Source organism: Micrasema longulum, unplaced genomic scaffold, assembly GCF_059751315.1.
Source record: "Micrasema longulum isolate JH-2025_06_02 unplaced genomic scaffold, ASM5975131v1 h1tg002186l, whole genome shotgun sequence".
Taxonomy (NCBI): Eukaryota; Metazoa; Arthropoda; class Insecta; order Trichoptera; family Brachycentridae; genus Micrasema; species Micrasema longulum.
This window is the reverse complement of record NW_028279351.1, coordinates 148,022-172,810: the sequence shown is the minus strand read 5'-3', so window position 1 is coordinate 172,810 and position 24,789 is coordinate 148,022. Positions and strand designations below refer to the sequence as shown.

Genomic DNA, 24,789 nt, shown 5'->3' with positions numbered 1-24,789 from the left:
GCCAGCAGATGATTCTGCAATTTATTTATACTTATATTTTGACCAGATCTTATTACACAACATTATTTTTTGGTATGTGTATTTTTATACATACACAAATCTGGATTTCTCCCTCGGGAGGGAGAGGGGGAATATCCATAATCCTGAATTTGAAAAAATTCTACCTCATCTCTGTAGGGATATTAATAAAAAAAAAATATATAAAAAACTATAAAGATCATTTTTAAGTATAAATCTTACATAATTGCATACATAATAGTTTTTTTAAGTTTCACAATCAGTATCCAAAAATTTATTCCACAAATCAAACTGTTCTTTGTTGCCTACTTCATGTAGACTTATGAGATGTTTCATGTTACAAATTCCCTTAACAGGTTTTGAATTACTAAACTGCGGGACATTCACTCTCTCAATTCCCAATGCTTCTGCAGCCACGCCCGTTATGAAGACATCTTCCAGCTTCAGAAACGGCAGGTGTAAGGATGCATTTAGCAGTGGCCCAGCTAATTTGACGGGAAGAAGGTACGCAGGTCCGGTTGTAAAATCGGGGAATACTGAATCAGAAAACTCTTCGGTACTGAGGTAATATTTTGACCACGGAAAACGTATCGGCCTTACTTTATGACTCACCTTTCCGAAGATCACGTTATCCTCAATATGGTCTTCTACAAACCTTAACAGATTTGCGAGGTTTATGAACATGTCGTCGTCTGTCTTCAAAAGGAACTTGGCTTCAGGACAAAATCTGGAGACCCATTCTAACATTGACATCGACTTTAATGTTAGATTATAATAATTTTCTGTGAATTCCGCTTGAATTATATCAAAATAATTCTTGCTTTCTTCTTTTAAGGATTCGTCAAATCCTTCTTCATTATTTCTACCCATTAAAAAACCAATTGCTACCCCTTTCTTTGTAATAGTTCGTGCCCAAGTACTTCTTATGGCCATTCTAGCATAGAAATTTGAAGGATGGCTTATGACTAAAACTATGATACTTATATTTACTCCCAGCTGCTGACAAATCTCCGGTCTTGGTTGCGAAAATCCTCGAGTATAATATTTTGTTGCCAAATCTCTTCGTAGGTCACTGTGGTATATACGAATATTATTAAACATAATAAATATCGTTAGACATACCGCAAATATTATTGCACAATAAACTGGTTTGAACTTAACGAATGTTATCCTGGACATTTTAGAAGAAGAGTGGGTGGTTTTCAGTTAGCAAAGACTGCAATATCCATAATTTTCATCACGAGACTTGTATTTTTAAGCGACGTTGATCTGTGGACAACAAAGAAAATAAGTGTCATTAAAGGCTTGAAATCAATATATTAACTTTGTGATAAAAACATTTTAATTAATGATATTTAATATCAGTATATTACCACATACCGGGTTTTTATGTCTACCGGTTTCGAGACGTACCCGTCTCTTCGTCAGGATACTCACTACACCAACATGCAAATACTAAAATACACTTTCACCTTTAGCATCACCGTAGTTTAAGTGTCCACAGTATTTACGAAAAAATGCATACATTACGTGCAGAGTTATAGGGGGATACAAGATACAATCACCACCGTGTAAAATAAAAAATGCGCTAAAAATTAGGTTAAAAGTATTTAGTAATATGTTGGAGAATGGGTGGGGGGGGATTTAAGAAGGTGAAGGGCTAGGATGTTCAAAGTTATATGATTGTTTTTTTTGTTAACTAGACGAATACGTCTCGAAACCTGTAGACATTAAAAGTCGGTTACTGGTTATTTACTAATATTTAATAACATTAGTCAAATATTAAGTAATAGTTTTTACACACGGCTTTGCTCGCGTGGTATTGGGAAATTTGTTAATTGGTTAGTTTAATTAAGAATTTTCCTGGTAGAATGATATATTTTTGGGGATAAAAAGTAGCTTGTATCGATTACCGGCCCTCTAACTATCCAGGAGAGATAGCCATAGAGAAGAGGTGGCCAATCGAAATATTTCCACATTTACTACCAGAATGTAGTGCATTTTACGATCAGTCCGAATGCCGTCAGCATATCATACAGGGTGTTCACTAAACCCTGTCACATCCGAAACCACGATGATCAGTATGAGCAAGAAGACATATTGGCACATTTAAATAAATTTTTAGAACGAATATTTTTTTTTTTAAATAAAATATTTTAAAAATCAAATGGTTGCTTACTTCTGCAGGGGTGAAACGAGGAGGGGGGAGTCTGATGTCTGGTGTCTGGTACGCCTGTACGCCGCGCCCCCCTCGCCCGCCTCAGTCCGAGCACTGAGCAACTTTGCATAAGCAAAGTGATAACACGTTTTCTTTACTATGATCGACTAATATTCTACGTTTATCCACACCATTTAATTAAAATTTTAAACAAGAAATTTATAGCAGATATTGAGAAAAATTTATAAAACAAAATATTAAAGTCGAGCTATTTTAATGTTTGATGTGCCCTTTCCAAAATTATATGCACGTCAGATATCGTTCTAAAACGCCTTCACCGACACGTCTTAAAGCTAAAACATAATTTTATCCTCATTATTTCATCAAAAAATTATCAACGTCACAATGCGAAAAAAATATTTCACTGTTCTGTCACACTGTTTTAAGGTTATAAGATTTAACGATAATTTATTCTCCACATCTATTTTATAATTTCACTTATAAATGAGGAACTTTGTTACAAAAATTGGATACAAAAAATGTTTTCTTACGCGGGGTAAAAATTAGAGCATTAAATTGTAGGGCAAAGTTTCTTGAAAATGTACAGAAAAAATAATAAAAAATATTTTGATAAAAACGCACTACTTTAAATAACGTCACTGGTTCATGTGAATCAACCTATGATCTGAGAGCTATGGAAGATTTCCGGTCTGCTTGTCGCTTCTGGACCAATAGGAAGAACTGAATGGGAATAAGCGGAAATGAACCTCTGACGTCACACGCGGAGTTATTTCAGAAGTACAAAACTTTAAAAAATCGTAGCGCCGATAATACGATATGTAAAAATTTTAAAAATATATTTTTGACTTAGTTTAACAGTCTATTAACGAATAAAAAATTTGAAAAAAACCACTGAACTTCCTCATTGCACGCTTATTTAATAATTCCTTATTAATATGCTTCATTGTGATTTCGATAATCATACACCTGACACGGATCTACTAGGACTGGTCATGATAAAATGATTCGTTCGAATCAAAACTGTAACGATTGTTACCCTGTAAGCTTTGTACTTAATGTGCAAAACATACAGTAGGTAATTTATGATTAAACTTGAAATGTTAAAACTGAAAGAATAAAAGATCTCAGATATAATATTCCTTTCCGCTATTATTAATAAACAAACAGGACCTGTCACTTATTGGCAATTATTTCTTAAAACAATCTGAAGATGGTGCTAGCGTCGTAAAGCTTGGGTTTCCTAGGAAAACGGTGCCGATATCTTAACGGCCGTACGAACGGTGATGCGGTGAACGGCCGCCGAAACGGTGACTAGAGAGTGGTTTCCTAGGAAAACGTTGTCATATCTGGCGGCCACGGCAGCTTATCTGTCAAAAATATGCCCTAGAATGCGATCTGTCATATTTGTCGTTATTTATGAATAGTTTGTCACAGTTTTATTTAATTTTAAACATTTTCGAGGGCATGCGACCTTCTCGTGCACGAAAATTGTATTAAAAAAAGAGTCAACTCTTTTTAAGATTTTTAAGACAGTGAATTCAAGGAGAAATACTGTTTTTCGAAGGAAAATATGAGGCGCATAATTACTCTAGTAAAACTCGATTTGGAAGGACACAAACGAGATGAGAAAATACCAGTAGAACTCCAGGGCCTATTTGCTATTCGGTACTGGGATAGTAATGAGGTATGTAATGAATAATAATTTTGGCAATATGTAAGTATCGTTTCTGTCAATTCATTTGACAATTTTAAATACGTAAATGTTTAATGCCTATAGATATTAACTTTTGATAAATCTTCCAGATTCAAGACGACTCTGCTGATATACACGAATTTAGTCACCAAACTATTTCAACATCAACATCAATTGGCATGAAAAACACCGGACTATATTATAATGAAGCCAGTGTCCAGAACAAATGTAGTTATATCCGGCTTATTTTGTATGAGAGGATTTCTTAAAGTTATAGGTGCAATAGATTTTTTTTTTTTAAATTTATTAATAACAAATTTAAATACAATATTAAATACAATTTTTTTCATTAATCAATTACATATATTTACATTATCGTTTCCATTACGTAAAAGAAATAAACAATTCTTGTGTACATAATGGGGAGTGACGTCTTATAATAGATTATTTTAGAATAACATAAATAAATTACAAAAAAGATATTAACGATGTTTTCAATCAGTGTTACATAAAGAAGAATTATAGATGTAATTTTTTACTTCTTTCTTATGTATATTGTATTCCTGACTGTACTTTTTATTATCTTTGTTCATTTCATTAAAGAAAAATATTCCTCTGTAAGTATAATGATGTTGTGCAGTAGTTGTTTTAAATTAATTTAATCCATCACAATAGATCTTCACAGGTTGCAGTGACGTCAGGAGTTTGTATACAAGGCCTACTACACAATATCTTTGATATCCGATAATAATGCTATTAACAAAAAAGGCATTTGAATTGTTTCAAACAGATAAAATATTACTCCCTAGTTTACCTCACCCTTTAGATAATAGTAGAACTTTATTTTTCAAATTTGATCCTGTACTTACATTTAATTAAGTGTGTTTGCAATAATTGGATCAATTCAAAATAATCCTCATTTAAATGATTTCAGTATAATATTAGACGCTCAATTTCAACATTCGAAATTCATTAATGATCTTGAAAAAAAACCTTGATCAAATTTGGGCACATGATATCATACAAAGTCCTATATCCAAGCAACATTCTAAAACAAAATGTATCCCTAGAGTTTAAAGTTTTTAATGAGAAAACAATTGGTGGGTTTAAAGTGCGTAGCGCTTAAAAATCCAGAACTGTTTGTAGAACCCGAGAGTACTCTAGATTTTAAAAGTATATTTTGTAGATGGTGGAAGATTGTAAATGGGTAAAGTGTATTTGAATTTCAGAGATTCAACGATCTTCACAAGGAACCCATTAGAGAAGATAGTGTAGATCATAAAAATTTTCTAAGAAACATGTCCCTTTGGTTAAAAACTTGGAGACTCTCAATACCTGAGAGTTAGTCTCTAGGTGTACAAAAATTTAAATCCCCCATTACTACATTGGATGCGTTTTCAATGATTATCCTATATATATTTTCCATGCATAAAGTAGAATATTTACTCTTGAGTAAATTTCAAAACGATAACTTAGAAGCGAGGTTCGGCTGTTATCGTCAAACGAGTGGAGCTTATTATTGTATTATTTATTTGCAAGTCTTAGAAAGTGAGAGAAAGCTTTCATTTAAATGTGCTGTAATATTGCTGGAGTGGAGTGAGGTTTTGGTAGGTATGTGAATATGAGAGTTAGTGTATATGAGTGTGAGGGTGGGTTTGTGGAAAGGGTGAGTGTGTGTTTGATACAAGTGGATAGAAACATCTTAAATTTATAATGTAAAAACAAATATATGATTTATAGTTAATATAATATATGTTTAGTCTCTCTGATTTGATGTTATATGTTAAACTTTTAAATAGTATTCCTTGAGTATGTTGGATTTATAAATAAATATTTGCAATTTGTAAAATATCATAATTACTTATAATCACATCTATATAATAACTAATTTTAGTTTATTTAATCCTGTAATTATTGTTATTAATATCATACTAAATGGAGGGATATGATAAGGTTTGCTGACGATATTGCTATGGTTGCTGAAAGTGAAGAAGAACTGCAAGAGCCCTTACAACTATGGAAAGCATTCTTCAAAATAACTACAGTATGAAGATAAATAAAGACAAAACAAAGCTACTGACTGTAGGCCGAATTCAACACCAGATGAGAGTAGTGATGTCGGGAATACCACTAAAGAACACCAAGGAGTTTCTCTACCTCGGGAGCAAAATAACATGGGACGGTCGGTCTAAGAGCGAGGTCGACAGCCGTATACATCAAGCTAGACTTGCATTTAATAAAAGGTCCAAAATAAAAGAATCAAATAATATAGACCTAAAACTAAGAATACTCCTAATCAAGACCTGTTTATGGAGTATCTTGATGTATGGCTGCGAGACATGGTGCCTATCCGAAAGAGATAAACGGAGACTAGAGGCTTTTGAGATGTGGTCCTATAGAAGACTACTAGGAATTTCCTGGAGAGACCACATTACAAATGAGGAGGTTCTCCAAATAATCGAAGGTGGAAGGCACCTGCTCAAGACCTTGTCCGAAAGGCGAGCAAAATGGATCGGTCATGTAATACGTCAAGAAGGCCTGCATGTGCAATGGAGGGGATGACCGAGGGAACAAATTCTAGGGGATGCCCACGCCGAGAGTACCTGGAGGACCTATTAGAGGACGTGCGCTGCTCATCATATGTTGACTTTAAATGAGCCGCACAAGACAGGGAGGAATGGAGGAGGAGAATGAAAGGAATTGCTGCCAGCCAATCCCAGGATTGAGACCAGAGAAGAAGATCATACTCAAATCATTTTAAAAAATACATTACATAATAATTTACAAAATAAAAGGTGTATATTTTTGATTAAATAAAAATAATATATGCAATAACTACATTTTTATTTGTAACTGATCTTGGTGCGTTCTATTCCTTCACAGGGCCAATTTCTAGTGTTTTGGTGAACAAATCATGATATCCTGTAAACAGAAATAAGAGAAAGAAATATTTTTTTCTTTTATTTAGGAAACATTAAGTACTATTACATAGTTTTATAGTATGCAAAATTTTATGTAAATTATGTTTTTAATACCTCTTATGAATATACACATTATTGTTATTCCATTTTGTATTATAATTTTATATGTATTCTTCTCCTTTTTGTAAATCATGAGAAATGGAGTTTATACTCACATAATATATTCTCTATTGCATAATATTTATGTAAATTTAAGATCATAATGAAAAATTCTCAAACGATAACGATACTAAAACGATTTCTTGTTTTGCATTAGGTCTTATACCCATATATATGTAACTCATATAATATTTGTACTTTTATACAAATATGAACCAAACTTTTCTTCTTTAAATATCTCTTTGTAAAACAAAAGAACCAGAATTCACTTTACTTTATGTTTTCTTTAATATTCATTTATGAACTTGTAAATATTATTGTAACAATTTATACTGGAATATCAGAACTTAATATTGCTTACTATATATAAACTCTACAGATTTCTTCTGAAAAATTACAATCATTATACACTTACTTCTTACAGACACCATAATATATACTTATAACTTTCATATGTAATAATATCCATAACTAATTATTCTTTTCTCACTTAAAATTCTTAACTATTTTTTATTTTTTTGTCACATTTAATGTTTATATCTTTTTAATTTAAGAAAACTTAATTGGTCTTTTTATGTTAAAAAATTGTTGTTTTCAATACTTATTTTTTATTTTTAAAAAAAAAGAAATATTTGCGTTCTTATGATTTACCCAAATATTCAATAAAATAAAATAAATAAATAAACTACAAACTGTAAGTTCGAAACCAAAATGTCTTCAGCGTTTAACCAATAATTTATGTACCTCACAACACAGTATTGTATAACTTTTAATTCTTTAGGAATATCATCTGCTCCATATCATACAAGTATATGTCCAACCTCTTTGAATCATAATTAAATTCATTTTATTAGTCTGTCAAAATATAATATAGTATTTTACATAGTAACAACAAATATAAAGAATACATTTGTCATTACAAAGCAGACATTGTTATTAATTCATTATTACTCTATTATAGCTATGTAAGTACTCACCTAGAATTTGCATTCATAACTTACAAACCACAATACATTACTTATATTGACAGGCTGGAGAAAGTACAACATATTTTTTAAAACATTTGAATTTCTGATGCTTTCTTACATTTCGTGAGATTACTTAGCATTAGGTCTTATACGCATATATTATATGTAACTCATATAATATTTGTACTTTTATACAAATATGAACCAAACTTTTCTTCTTTAAATATCTCTTTGTAAAACAAAAGAACCAGAATTCACTTTACTTTACGTTTTCTTTAATATAAATATATAAACTTGTAATAATTGTAGTAACAATTTATACTGTAACATCAGAACTTAATATTGCTTACTATATATAAACTGTACAGATTTCTTCTGAAAAAATTCATTTATTATACACTTACTTCTTACAGACACCATAATAGATACTTATAACTTTCATATGTAATAATATACATAACTACAAACTGTAAGTTCGAAACCAAAATGTCTTCAGCGTTTAACTAATAATTTATGTACCCCACAACACAGTATTGTATAACTTTTAACTCTTTAGGAATATCATCTGCTCCCTATCATACAAGTATATGTCCAACCTCTTTGAATCATAATTAAATTCATTTTATTAGTCTGTCAAAATATAATATAGTATTTTACATAGTAACAACAAATATAAAGAATACATTTGTCATTACAAAGCAGACATTGTTATTAATTCATTATTACTCTATTATAGCTATGTAAGTACTCACCTAGAATTTGCATTCATAACTTACAAACCACAATACATTACTTATATTGACAGGCTGGAGAAAGTACAACATATTTTTTAAAACATTTGAATTTCTGATGCTTTCTTACATTTCGTGAGATTACTTAGCATTAGGTCTTATACGCATATATTATATGTAACTCATATAATATTTGTACTTTTATACAAATATGAACCAAACTTTTCTTCTTTAAATATCTCTTTGTAAAACAAAAGAACCAGAATTCACTTTACTTTACGTTTTCTTTAATATAAATATATAAACTTGTAATAATTGTAGTAACAATTTATACTGTAACATCAGAACTTAATATTGCTTACTATATATAAACTGTACAGATTTCTTCTGAAAAAATTCATTTATTATACACTTACTTCTTACAGACACCATAATAGATACTTATAACTTTCATATGTAATAATATACATAACTACAAACTGTAAGTTCGAAACCAAAATGTCTTCAGCGTTTAACTAATAATTTATGTACCCCACAACACAGTATTGTATAACTTTTAACTCTTTAGGAATATCATCTGCTCCCTATCATACAAGTATATGTCCAACCTCTTTGAATCATAATTAAATTCATTTTATTAGTCTGTCAAAATATAATATAGTATTTTACATAGTAACAACAAACATAAAGAATACATTTGTCATTACAAAGCAGACATTGTAATCAATTCATTATTACTCTATTATAGCTATGTAAGTACTCACCTAGAATTTGCATCCATAATTTGGAATCCACAATACATTACTTATATTGACAGGCTGGAGAAAGTACAAAATATTTTTTTAATATATTTGAATTTCTGATGCTCTTTTACATTTCACTTGAAAGACTTTTATTCTTTTTTTTTTCACTGCTGGTTTTATATTTTTAAACTTGTTTGAATTACTTTAAGAATAGCATTTAAAAATAATATATTGCTTTTTTTACCATAATATGTTATTATTTTTTTAAGATGTTTTTTTAAATTAACTTAAATTTATTATCTTTTTTTCTTTAAATATCTCTTTTTACAAAGAGATATTTAAAGAAGAAAGGTTTGGTTCATATTTGTATAAAGAACTAATATTTTATGAGTTATATGTATATATATGAGTATAAGACCTAAGGCTAAACACGAAATCATTTTAGTATAGCATACTTGAGGATTTTTCATTATAATCCTAAATTTACATAAATATTATGTAATAGAAAATATATTATGTGAGTATAAACTACATTTCTCATGATCTAAAAAACGGAGAAGAATACATATAAAATTATAATACAAAATGGAATTACAATAATGTGTACATTCATAAGAGGTATTTAAAACATAATTTGCATCCAGGTAAAAATAGTTTGCTCATATTTATTAGTACATTTTTGTTTTTATGATCAGTATTATTCTGGGAAGTGTTCATTTCAGGGGAGTGTCTGCCTTCCTGGAGGTGGATCTGGTGAGTCCGAAGTAAGTACTGCTGTGGGTGAAGGTAGATTTCAGAAAGTCTTGTCTCCCGTCTGTTCTACATTGTATGGCGTTCTGGAATGGTCTTCTGTGGCAGTCAGTAAATATAAATACGTGGCTCGTGTTGAGAAGTTCTTTGTGGATAAAGGTTTTCTTTGGACTGTGGTGGATGCCTGGTGTTTGTCTGATGTCTGCGAGTCTGAGTCGTAGGTCGTTGACGAATGTCCCCTTGTCCTTGCATGTTGAGGCAGTGAAGAAATCGCTCGGGAGCCTAGTAATTTCTGCTGGCAAACATTTGAGTTCGACTCGCACAGCAAATCTAGTAGTACTATCGGGAGAGTATCTACCCTCTCACTACTCGTATCTTGATCTGCACTTGGGTGAAAATAATTTTGTAGTATGTACTTATTCTGAAAATATAATTCACAATGAATATACAGGAAAGTTATTGCAACCTACCTTATGTATCTAAATAAGAACTTATTACTGGTGTTTATGGAGTTGCTATAAAACTAGTTTGAACTTGTCTCAAATATAAATGGGAGCTCATTTACATACCATATTATTTAATTGAATTCGGTGATAAGAATCCTGGAACAAATGTATTAATAAGTCCCAAGTATGTCTACATTTAATCGTTTTTCTGTGCCATAAGTTTAATCATTAAAAACAATGTTTTGAGTATGTCCAAATGTTTGCAGACAGGCTGGATTTCCTCCCTAGGGAGTTATCTAGTTCTAAATTTGTTGCAACAGAGAGGGAAAACATTTTCGAGAAGGGAATATGGAAGTCTAGGCACTTACAGGGCTTATGCTCTGTCATAGGCTGGTTTAAGTAGGCATTTTACACATTGTAACATTCTCCATTCTGCCTATGTTTTAACATCACATTTCCTCAACTCTTCCATCTGTTTTCTTTTGTGAAGTAAAAGAGCTGAAACTTTTATCATTTGGGTGAGATTTATTCGCCTGAACCAATTCACCTACGACGCAAATTCAGTATTCCCTTCTCAAAAATGTTTTCCCTCTTAGTTGTAACAAAAATTGTTTATATTGGTGACTACTCTTTGGTGTTTGTAGCTTTCTAGAATAAATAAATGTAATAATTAATGCAGAAAAAATATTATAGTAATGTTTATACAAGAATTACATTGGTATACTTATTTGTATCCATCGACAAATTTGTTGTATTCATTTCATGTTCAAAGGGCATATTTTATTTAAAATTCATCAAACTTACTCTGTTAAGATTATGTTCCAGGCATTTTTCTTGGCTCTTTAATATTCATGGAGAACTCCTTATTTTAAATCACACCCATGTGACTTTTAATCTGAAATGTTTTGTGTTATTTCATAAAATGTCAACTTCAAAATAGGTTAGGATTTGGTAAGGTAACCTAATAAAAAGTTTGATAATGTCCTTACAAGACAAAATGCGTCACATTTTACACCCTTGTAAATAAAAAAAATAAAAGGATAATTGAATCCAATAAAAGCATTTTACTTTGGATACCTTACGAAATTTTATTATAGAATTCAACCAATTATCTGCAGACACAATAAATAGGTTAGGATTCCTTGGAATCTATTACCTATAAACAATGTTATAATAAATGTTTTGAATTAGAAAAATAACATTATGATAGATGCTTAGCTTTTTTCTTGTAGCTTATAAACATTTGCTCTGTTATTTTTATATGATTCTATTGTTATTTACATTTTAGTACATACCTGATATTTCAAGCGTTGTCCCGATATTTCTTCACGAACTTTGTTTCAACTCGACTTTTTCATAGTCTTTGCCCTTCCATTACATAAATCGTCATGATTTTTACAAAATTAATCAATATTTCGTCATTTTCAACATTCCGCACCACGTTTGCACTCATTTTGACAGCTAAACGGTAACCGCTTCGCGACAAAAACCGTTCGAAAACAGTTCGCACCGCTGTGACGGCCGTCCTGCAAATGGCGGCACCGTTGCTTCGACGTTACGTTCACGGTCAACGCTCTCTAGGAAACCGGCGCCATTGATTTACATAGTCAACGTTTTAATGACGTCATCCGCCGTCCCGTGACGGCCGCTTTGTGACGGTACCGCTGTCTTAGGAGACCATAGCTTAAAGCTTGGGTTTCCTAGGAAAACGGTGCCGATATCTTAACGGCCGTACGAACGGTGATGCGGTGAACGGCCGCCGAAACGGTGACTAGAGAGTGGTTTCCTAGGAAAACGTTGTCATATCTGGCGGCCACGGCAGCTTATCTGTCAAAAATATGCCCTAGAATGCGATCTGTCATATTTGTCGTTATTTATGAATAGTTTGTCACAGTTTTATTTAATTTTAAACATTTTCGAAGGCATGCGACCTTCTCGTGCACGAAAATTGTATTAAAAAAAGAGTCAACTCTTTTTAAGATTTTTAAGACAGTGAATTCAAGGAGAAATACTGTTTTTCGAAGGAAAATATGAGGCGCATAATTACTCTAGTAAAACTCGATTTGGAAGGACACAAACGAGATGAGAAAATACCAGTAGAACTCCAGGGCCTATTTGCTATTCGGTACTGGGGTAGTAATGAGGTATGTAATGAATAATAATTTTGGCAATATGTAAGTATCGTTTCTGTCAATTCATTTGACAATTTTAAATACGTAAATGTTTAATGCCTATAGATATTAACTTTTGATAAATCTTCCAGATTCAAGACGACTCTGCTGATATACACGAATTTAGTCACCAAACTATTTCAACATCAACATCAATTGGCATGAAAAACACCGGACTATATTATAATGAAGCCAGTGTCCAGAACAAATCTAGTTATATCCGGCTTATTTTGTATGAGAGGATTTCTTAAAGTTATAGGTGCAATAGATTTTTTTTAAAATTTATTAATAACAAATTTAAATATAATATTAAATACAATTTTTTACATTAATCAATTACATATATTTACATTAACGTTTCCCATTACGTAAAAGAAATAAACAATTCTTGTGTACATAATCGGGAGTGACGTCTTATAATAGATTATTTTAGAATAACATAAATAAATTACAAAAAAGATATTAACGATGATTTCAATCAGTGTTACATAAAGAAGAATTATAGATGTAATTTTTTACTTCTTTCTTAAATATATTGTATTCCTGACTGTACTTTTTATTATCTTTGTTCATTTCATTAAAGAAAAATATTCCTCTGTAAGTATAATGATGTTGTGCAGTAGTTGTTTTTAATTAATTTAATCCATCACAATAGATCTTCACAGGTTGCAGTGACGTCAGGAGTTTGTATACAAGGCCTACTTCACAATATCTTTGATATCCGATAATAATGCTATTAACAAAAAAGGCATTTGAATTGTTTCAAACAGATAAAATATTACTCCCTAGTTTACCTCACCCTTTAGATAATAGTAGAACTTTATTTTTCAAATTTGATCCTGTACTTACATTTTATTAAGTGTGTTTGCAATAATTGGATCAATTCAAAATAATCCTCATTTAAATGATTTCAGTATAATATTAGACGCTCAATTTCAACATTCGAAATTCATTAATGATCTTGAAAAAAAAACCTTGATCAAATTTGGGCACATGATATCATACAAAGTCCTATATCCAAGCAACATTCTAAAACAAAATGTATCCCTAGAGTTAAAAGTTTTTAATGAGAAAACAATTGGTGGGTTTAAAGTGCGTAGCGCCTAAAAATCCAGAACTGTTTGTAGAACCCGAGAGTACTCTAGATTTTAAAAGTATATTTTGTAGATGGTGGAAGATTGTAAATGGGTAAAGTGTATTTGAATTTCAGAGATTCAACAATCTTCACAAGGAACCCATTAGAGAAGATAGTGTAGATCATAAAAATTTTCTAAGAAACATGTCCCTTTGGTTAAAAACTTGGAGACTCTCAATACCTGAGAGTTAGTCTCTAGGTGTACAAAAATTTAAATCCCCCATTACTACATTGGATGCGTTTTCAATGTTGATCCTATATATATTTTCCATACATAAAGTAGAATATTTACTCTTGAGTAAATTTCAAAACGATAACTTAGAAGCGAGGTTCGGCTGTTATCGTCAAACGAGTGGAGCTTATTATTGTATTATTTATTTGCAAGTCTTAGAGAGTGAGAGAAAGCTTTGATTTAAATGTGCTGTAATATTGCTGGAGTTGAGCGAGGTTTTGGTAGGTATGTGAATATGAGAGTTAGTGTATATGAGTGTGAGGGTGGGTTTGTGGAAAGGGTGAGTGTGTGTTTGATACAAGGGGATAGAAACATCTTAAATTTATAATGTAAAAACAAATATATGATTTATAGTTTATATAATATATGTTTAGTCTCTCTGATTTGATGTTATATGTTAAACTTTTAAATAGTATTCCTTGAGTATGTTGGATTTATAGATAAATATTTGCAATTTGTAAAATATCATAATTACTTATAATCACATCTATATAATAACTAATTTTAGTTTATTTAATCCTGTAATTATTGTTATTAATATCATACTAAATGGGATATGATAAGGTTTGCTGACGATATTGCTATGGTTGCTGAAAGTGAAGAAGAACTAGCAAGAGCCCTTACAACTATGGAAAGCATTCTTCAAAATAACTACAGTATGAAGATAAATAAAGACAAAACAAAGCTACTGACTGTAGGCCGAATACAACACCAGATGAGAGTAGTGATGTCGGGAATACCACTAAAGAACACCAAGGAGTTTCTCTACCTCGGGAGCAAAATAACGTGGGACGGTTGGTCTAAGAGCGAGGTCGACAGCCGTATACATCAAGCTAGACTTGCATTTAATAAAAGGTCCAAAATAAAAGAATCAAATAATATAGACCTAAAACTAAGAATACTCCTAATCAAGACCTATTTATGGAGTATCTTGATGTATGGCTGCGAGACATGGTGCGTATCCGAAAGAGATAAACAGAGACTAGAGGCTTTTGAGATGTGGTCCTATAGAAGACTACGAGGAATTTCCTGGAGAGACCACATTACAAATGAGGAGGTTCTCCAAAGAATCGAAGGTGGAAGGCACCTGCTCAGGACCTTGTCCGAAAGGCGAGCGAGATGGATCGGTCATGTAATACGTCAAGAAGGCCTGCATGTGCAATGGAGGGGTTGACCGAGGGAACAAATTCTAGGGGATGCCCACGCCAAGAGTACCTGGAGGACCTATTAGAGGACGTGCGCTGCTCATCATATGTTGACTTTAAATGAGCCGCACAAGACAGGGAGGAATGGAGGAGAAGAATGAAAGGAATTGCTGCCAGCCAATCCCAGGATTGAGACCAGAGAAGAAGAAGATCATACTCAAATAATTTTAAAAAATACATTACATAATAATTTATAAAATAAAAGGTGTATGTTTTTGATTAAATAAAAATAATATATGCAATAACTACATTTTTATTTGTAACTGATCTTGGTGCGTTCTATTCCTTCACAGGGCCAATTTCTAGTGTTTTGGTGAACAAATCATGATATCCTGTAAACAGAAATAAGAGAAAGAAATATTTTTTTCTTTTATTTAGGAAACATTAAGTACTATTACATAGTTTTATAGTATGCAAAATTTTATGTAAATTATGTTTTTAATACCTCTTATGAATATACACATTATTGTTATTCCATTTTGTATTATAATTTTATATGTATTCTTCTCCTTTTTGTAAATCATGAGAAATGGAGTTTATACTCACATAATATATTCTCTATTGCATAATATTTATGTAAATTTAAGATCATAATGAAAAATTCTCAAACGATAACGATACTAAAACGATTTCTTGTTTAGCATTAGGTCTTATACCCATATATATGTAACTAATATAATATTTGTACTTTTATACAAATATGAACTAAACTTTTCTTTTTTAAATATCTCTTTGTAAAACAAAAGAACCAGAATTCACTTTACTTTATGTTTTCTTTAATATTCATTTATGAACTTGTAAATATTATAGTAACAATTTATACTGGAACATCAGAACTTAATATTGCTTACCATATATAAACTCTACAGATTTCTTCTGAAAAATTACAATCATTATACACTTACTTCTTACAGACACCATAATATATACTTATAACTTTCATATGTAATAATATACATAACTAATTATTCTTTTCTCACTTAAAATTCTTATCTATTTTTTATTTTTTTGTCACATTTAATGTTTATATCTTTTTAATTTATGAAAACTTTATTGGTCTTTTTATGTTAAAAAGTTGTTGTTTTTAATACTTATTTTTTATTTTTTTTAAAAAAGAAATATTTGTGTTCTTATGATTTACCCAAATATTTAATAAAATAAAATAAATAAATAAACTACAAACTGTAAGTTCGAAACCAAAATGTCTTCAGCGTTTAACTAATAATTTATGTACCTCACAACACAGTATTGTATAACTTTTAATTCTTTAGGAATATCATCTGCTCCATATCATACAAGTATATGTCCAACCTCTTTGAATCATAATTAAATTCATTTTATTAGTCTGTCAAAATATAATATAGTATTTTACATAGTAACAACAAATATAAAGAATACATTTGTCATTACAAAGCAGACATTGTTATTAATTCATTATTACTCTATTATAGCTATGTAAGTACTCACCTAGAATTTGCATTCATAACTTACAAACCACAATACATTACTTATATTGACAGGCTGGAGAAAGTACAACATATTTTTTAAAACATTTGAATTTCTGATGCTTTCTTACATTTCGTGAGATTACTTAGCATTAGGTCTTATACGCATATATTATATGTAACTCATATAATATTTGTACTTTTATACAAATATGAACCAAACTTTTCTTCTTTAAATATCTCTTTGTAAAACAAAAGAACCAGAATTCACTTTACTTTACGTTTTCTTTAATATACATATATAAACTTGTAATAATTGTAGTAACAATTTATACTGGAACATCAGAACTTAATATTGCTTACTATATATAAACTGTACAGATTTCTTCTGAAAAATTACAATTATTATACACTTACTTCTTACAGACACCATAATATATACTTATAACTTCCATATGTAATAATATACATAACTACAAACTGTAAGTTCGAAACCAAAATGTCTTCAGCGTTTAACTAATAATTTATGTACCCCACAACACAGTATTGTATAACTTTTAACTCTTTAGGAATATCATCTGCTCCCTATCATACAAGTATATATCCAACCTCTTTGAATCATAATTAAATTCATTTTATTAGTCTGTCAAAATATAATATAGTATTTTACATAGTAACAACAAACATAAAGAATACATTTGTCATTACAAAGCAGACATTGTAATCAATTCATTATTACTCTATTATAGCTATGTAAGTACTCACCTAGAATTTACATCCATAATTTGGAATCCACAATACATTACTTATATTGACAGGCTGGAGAAAGTACAAAATATTTTTTTAATATATTTGAATTTCTGATGCTCTTTTACATTTCACTTGAAAGACTTTTATTCTTTCTTTTTTCACTGCTGGTTTTATATTTTTAAACTTATTTGAATTACTTTTAGAATAGCATTTAAAAATAATATATTGCTTTTTTTACCATAATATGTTATTATTTTTTTAAGATGTTTTTTTAAATTAACTTAAATTTATTGTCTTTTTTTCTTTAAATATCTCTTTTTACAAAGAGATATTTAAAGAAGAAAAGTTTGGTTCATATTTGTATAAAGAACTAATATTTTATGAGTTATATGTATATATATGAGTATAAGACCTAATGCTAAACACGAAATCATTTTAGTATAGCATACTTGAGGATTTTTCATTATAATCCTAAATTTACATAAATATTATGTAATAGAAAATATATTATGTGAGTATAAACTACATTTCTCATGATATAAAAAACGGAGAAGAATACATATAAAATTATAATACAAAATGGAATTACAATAATGTGTACATTCATAAGAGGTATTTAAAACATAATTTGCATCCAGGTAAAAATAGTTTGCTCATATTTATTAGTACATTTTTGTTTTTATGATCAGTATTATTCTGGGAAGTGTTCATTTCAGGGGAGTGTCTGCCTTCCTGGAGGTGGATCTGGTGAGTCCGAAGTAAGTACTGCTGTGGGTATGGTGTCATTGGATTTTTCCATCACAATAGTGAAGGTAGATTTCAGAAAGTCTTGTCTCCCGTCTATTCTACATTGTATGGCGTTCTGGAATGGTCTTCTGTGGCAGTCAGTAAATATAAATACGTGGCTCGTGTTGAGAAGTTCTTTGTGGATAAAGGTTTTCTTTGGACTGTGGTGGATGCCTGGTGTTTGTCTGATGTCTGCGAGTCTGAGTCGTAGGTCGTTGACGAATGTCCCCTTGTCCTTGCATGTTGAGGCAGTGAAGAAATCGCTCGGAAGCCTAGTAATTTCTGCTGGCAAACATTTGAGTTCGACTCGCACAGCAAATCTAGTAGTACTATCGGGAGAGTATCTACCCTCTCACTACTCATATCTTGATCTGCACTTGGGTGAAAATAATTTTGTAGTATGTACTTATTCTGAAAATAAAATTCACAATGAATATACAGGAAAGTTATTGCAACCTACCTTATGTATCTAAATAAGAACTTATTACTGGTGTTTATGGAGTTGCTATAAAACTAGTTTGATCTTGTCTCAAATATAAATGGGAGCTCATTTACATACCATATTATTTAATTGAATTCGGTGATAAGAATCCTGGAACAAATGTATTAATAAGTCCCAAGTATGTCTATATTTAATCGTTTTTCTGTGCCATTAGTTTACTCATTAAAAACAATGTTTTGAGTATGTCCAATGTTTGCAGACAGGCTGGATTTCCTCCCTAGGGAGTTATCTAGTTCTAAATTTGTTGCAACAGAGAGGGAAAACATTTTCGAGAAGGGAATATGGAAGTCTAGGCACTTACAGGGCTTATGCTCTGTCATAGGCTGGTTTAAGTAGGCATTTTACACATTGTAACATTCTCCATTCTGCCTATGTTTTAACATCACATTTCCTCAACTCTTCCATCTGTTTTTTTTTGTGAAGTCAAAGAGCTGAAACTTTTATCATTTGGGTGAGATTTATTCGCCTGAACCAATTCACCTACGACGCAAATTCAGTATTCCCTTCTCAAAAATGTTTTCCCTCTCAGTTGTAACAAAAATTGTTTATGTTGGTGACTACTCTTTGGTGTTTGTAGCTTTCTAGAATAAATAAATGTAATAATTAATGCAGAAAAAATATTATAGTAATGTTCATACAAGAATTACATTGGTATACTTATTTGTATCCATCGACAAATTTGTTGTATTCATTTCATGTTCAAAGGGCATATTTTATTTAAAATTCATCAAACTTACTCTGTTAAGATTATGTTCCAGGCATTTTTCTTGGCTCTTTAATATTCATGGAGAACTCCTTATTTTAAATCACACCCATGTGACTTTTAATCTGAAATGTTGTGTGTTATTTCATAAAATGTCAACTTCAAAATAGGTTAGGATTTGGTAAGGTAACCTAATAAAAAGTGTGATAATGTCCTTACAAGACAAAATGCGTCACATTTTACACCCTTGTAAATAAAAAAAATAAAAGGATAATTGAATCCAATAAAAGCATTTTACTTTGGATACCTTACGAAATTTTAATATAGAATTCAACCAATTATCTGCAGACACAATAAATAGGTTAGGATTCCTTGGAATCTATTACGTATAAACAATGTTATAATACATGTTTTGAATTAGAAAAATAACATTATGATAGATGCTTAGCTTTTTTCTTGTAGCTTATAAACATTTGCTCTGTTATTTTTATATGATTCTATTGTTATTTACATTTTAGTACATACCTGATATTTCAAGCGTTGTCCCGATATTTCTTCACGAACTTTGTTTCAACTCGACTTTTTAATAGTCTTTGCCCTTCCATTACATAAATCGTCATGATTTTTACAAAATTAATCAATATTTCGACATTTTCAACATTCCGCACCACGTTTGCACTCATTTTGACAGCCAAACGGTCACCGCTTCGCGACAAAAACCGTTCGAAAACAGTTCGCACCGCTGTGACGGCCGTCCTGCAAATGGCGGCACCGTTGCTTCGACGTTACGTTCACGGTCAACGCTCTCTAGGAAACCAGCGCCATTGATTTACATAGTCAACGTTTTAATGACGTCATCCGCCGTCCCGTGACGGCCGCTTTGTGACGGTACCGCTGTCTTAGGAAACCATAGCTTAAGTCGCAACTCTCGCCGCCGCGCCGGGTAGATGAAGGAACCCCCGCTTTAGAGATGGGGGATTAATAAATACATCGATATTTTTTTCGATACTTCGATACTACGATATTCGATACATAACAAGATGCGCTTTCGTTTATCAAATCAATATTTTCTCTTCCGTGGGAATTTAAAAGGCGTTTATTTAAAAGGCAGCACCTGTGTTGAAATATATATTTTTTAATGAAAAAATATATTTCATTTACTTATTTAAACTACTGAAATATTTTTTTTAAATGTATTTTTCATCAATTACACGTAAACACTAATATAATGCACATTCGAATAAAATGAAAAATGTAAATTATTGGAATTTACTGATATTAAATTGTGGTAAATCAATCAATCTGCAATCCAGTGCTAACATTAGCTTTAAATGTTACAAAAGCTTAGGAAAGTTCAAAAACAAGAGCTGCTACTCCAAATATGTGTGTTGATATATCTCATATAGGAAACGTTGCCGCAATTGAAGAGCAGATGACCACATCTGCCACTAGTTTACTTATTTTAAGCAATGTTGTCAATGGGCCCAATGAAGAACCTGAATATTACTATCCAAATATGTAGTCTATTTCCTGATCTAAAATATGTAGTCTACTCGCGACAACCTCCAATTTATTCTCTCCAGAAGCACTTCTACCATTTCCAAAGGCTCCACCAAGAAAAGTAAAACCGATTAAAAGACGCAAAATAAAATCTGCTGTGCTAACTGACACACCTTTTAAGGACGAAAATGCTGATATAAAAGCCAGTAAAAATATGAATAAAGTAATATACTGTGATTTCAACTAGGAAAAAAAATATTTAAGAAGGCTAAAGGAAAGGAACCAAGTCGAAAAAAAAAATGGCGATGACGCACAAAATTGTTATTTTTGCCTGTGTTGCCTCGAGTCTTTTGCACACAGCAAAGCAAGTGAGAAGTGGGTTCAGTGCATAGATGCAAATGAAGGTCACAAGAAGAATGCACTGGAGGAGAGCTCCAATATATTTGTCATAACTAGATTATATACTTAGGTTATGTGCAGTTCTGTATGCAGGCACTTAATAAATGTACACTGCTTGGTCAACTATAGCTGTATCATTTATTGTAATGTGCAACTGTGAGACCAATATTCAAAAGTAGATATATTTTTAATAATATGTATTATATTTACATTTACATTTACATTTAAGTAATACTAGAAGTTTTGTATGATTAGTTATTTTATGCTGTGTATAATTTTTATGTGTCGACATTTACAATAACAACATTATGTGGAAGCCTCTAATTGGACTTTATGATATGTATTTATAATATAATTGTATCTTATAAATTTATTAATGTCTGCTGGCTTTCCAATGAAATAAAATAATAACAAAATAATAACAAAATAATAACAAAATAATAACAAAATAAAAACATTTTTCCACAACATCCATATTTTTACAATTAATTATTCTAAATCCATATATTTTTATCGGTATTCGTAGTATGTGATATTTCCTTATTGGTGACAAAACTGTTGATGTATGGAGATATATTATTTACCATATTTTAGGGCTTTGTTATTTAGACTATAAACTTAGCTGCAACACAATGATAGAGAGGGTGCAGAAAAAATCTCCCTTATCTGTATCTCAGGGAGTATTGATATTAGCCCTGGCTTTTCGCGACCGACTTCTTACTAGGAATACTGGACTACTAATCATTGTTCAAGAGAAGGAATATTCATTTGGGCGGTGTTTTTGACTGATCGGTGGTCGCATACATAATTATCGCATACATCATCTCCCATCCACCATCAAAGATGTTACTACATTATCTCTGTTTAAATCACGTCTGAAGAAACATCTCCTTTCTCTTCCTTAATCTCTTCTCCTTTCCTTTTTCCTCGTTCCTCTTTTTTTCCTTTTTCCCATTGAGTAATAGTTTTGATTTAAGGTAATTCATAAACAAATACGTTTATTTCTATTTTTGTATATCTTTAGCTTTTTAATCATTTTTCTATTGAATAGTTTCTGTAACTTGAATTATAAAAATAAAACTTTTATTTTATTGGTTGGTTGGAAGAAATTGCCATTTGGCAATAAGCCCGCCAATGTACAAATAACATTATGTGCAAAAAGTCAAATAAATAATTCAGATATTCTAAATGAATCTGATCTATTTGTCCTTGACTATTGTCTTCAACAAAGGCAACACAGGTTATTCTACCCACCACAATGCAGAACCAACCTGCCAATGGTTATACCGGGGGGTAGAGCAATCGTAGTATTCAATCGCATCGCCTCGGATGTCGAGATTTTTTTAGAAAATGGAATTTCTCTTAAGAAACAATTTCCAAATTGTAATATGTATACTAAATATGATTAAATATTTGTATTTTACAACTTACCGACTTTTCTGTTTACGTCTACCTGTTTCGAGACGTACCCGTCTCTTCGTCAGGACCAATTAAAACCAGCAAGAAAAGTCAACAGATGGAAGAGTTGAGGAAATGTGAATGTTTAAACATGGGCAGAATGGTGAATTTTACAGTGTCTAAAGTGGCCACTTAAACCAGCTAATGACAGGTCATAAGCCCTGTAAATGCCTAGACTTCCATATTCCCTTCTCAAAAAAACAGAACTCTAAGGGCCTTACACATAAACTTAGTATAAAGTTACACCTGGGCATAGTGGTACAATACGGGTAAGAATATCATCCTTATTGCAATGGTAAAATAAGGATAGTGTTCCCATTCTTATTCTACGACTATGCCTGGGCGTAACTTTATACCAGGTTTATAAGTAAGGCCTTCTGTCGCAACAAATTTAAAAAAACTATAAATATTATGAAATAGTTTTATAGACACTACCATGACAATCATAACGCCATTTTATTTTTTCAAGTTGCATTTATACCATTTTAGCTGGGGTTCCTGGGCCTCGATTATGATAGGAAGATAAAGACGTCATACCTTCACCTTGACGGTATAGTTACAGATAAATTCCCTCTAGCGATTATAAAGATATACTACCGACCCCCCACCTTCAAGTTTTGGGTAGGTACATCGATATGAATCAAGGGGAAGCGTTCGTCGCGGTACACATATCTACGCTTTAAATTGACATAGCTTCAGTATGACGTCATAGTTGAAGATAAGTCTCCCGACCGACTACAAAGGTTTAGTACCGATACCCCCACCATCAAATTTTGTTGTAAGTACATCGGTTTATACCGACGAGTCTAGAACAATTTATTAAAAATTTTAATCGTTTTGAGGTTGGCACTTTTTTTCTTAAAAGCCTATTAAAAATATGAGAGAGAAATAAGTAAGTTTTGAAGTCGAATTAAATTCCGACATAACTGTCACTTTAATAAAACGAACGCCTAGATGTGAAATTAATGTCGCTAGGTTCTGTCCTATTAACAAATAAGAGTATCTAGGCGTCAGACACAGATTATATGCGTCAGAAAGTTACCACTCTAAAAAAAATAATTATAAAATAATTATACTGAAGTTATGTCATTTTAGAGCGTAGATATGTGTACCGTGACGAACGCTTCCCCTTGATTCATATCGATGTACCTACCCAAAACTTAAACGTGGTAGCATATCTTTATAATCGCTAGAGGGAATGTATCTTCAACTATACCGTCAAGGTGAAGGTATGACGTCTTTATCTTCCCATCATAATTGAGGCCCTGGTACGCCCTTCAGAAACTCGCGGATTTTTTTTCACGTTCGGGCTCAGAAAGGTTAAAAACTTCACACGCGCCACTGGTTGAAGGATTTTTTAAACTAGTTTTATTATTTTTAAGAGAAAATATGTTTTGATTGTAATTACCATGTACATTTACACACCTAATATTGCTTTCATTTGCAAAGAAAACTGTATTTAACTTGTCATTTCTCAGATGTATAAACGCTTGCGTATAGATCTGTTTACTTTTCACCACACTGTCTGTTACACATAATACTGTAATCAGTAAATTGTTTATTAATGAACTATGCAATAATTACGGTTTTAACTACCGACAACATAGAACGTTACAGCTTTACAAATTTCGAAAATATAACTGTATTGGCGATACTTCAAAACAGTTTTATTTATTTTAGTGTTGTCAACTTGACGGCTTGAAAAAACATCACATAAGTTTATATTTTATCATCTCGCTTGGTTATTTTTATCAATTATTATCTCGGTTCTTATATCAGAAATTTATAGATAAGGAAATTATTGATTTACGTATACATACATACGTATTTATATTTTATTAGCCTCTTCATAAATGCCTTATTTAAAAATTACATTTTTGGTATAGGGGAGACCG

At 31.3% G+C, this 24,789-nt stretch overlaps 1 protein-coding gene and 1 long non-coding RNA gene across 2 annotated transcripts; one reads left to right on the top strand and one right to left on the bottom strand.

The window, feature by feature from the left end:
• Positions 1–239: 239 nt before the first annotated feature.
• Positions 240–24,543, bottom strand: LOC148272793 (beta-1,3-galactosyltransferase 5-like). The gene is made up of 2 exons (XM_088239569.1): positions 24,303–24,543; positions 240–1,287 (listed from the first exon to the last, which is right to left on the bottom strand). Exon 2 carries the CDS (start codon positions 1,195–1,197, stop codon positions 265–267), a length of 933 nt encoding a protein of 310 aa, XP_088095695.1. The 5' UTR covers positions 1,198–1,287; positions 24,303–24,543; the 3' UTR covers positions 240–264.
• LOC148272794 (uncharacterized) lies at positions 12,276–16,319 on the top strand. Its single transcript, XR_015824772.1, has 2 exons — positions 12,276–12,752; positions 12,872–16,319. It is a non-coding gene; the product is annotated as an uncharacterized LOC148272794 (long non-coding RNA).
• Positions 24,544–24,789: the final 246 nt, after the last annotated feature.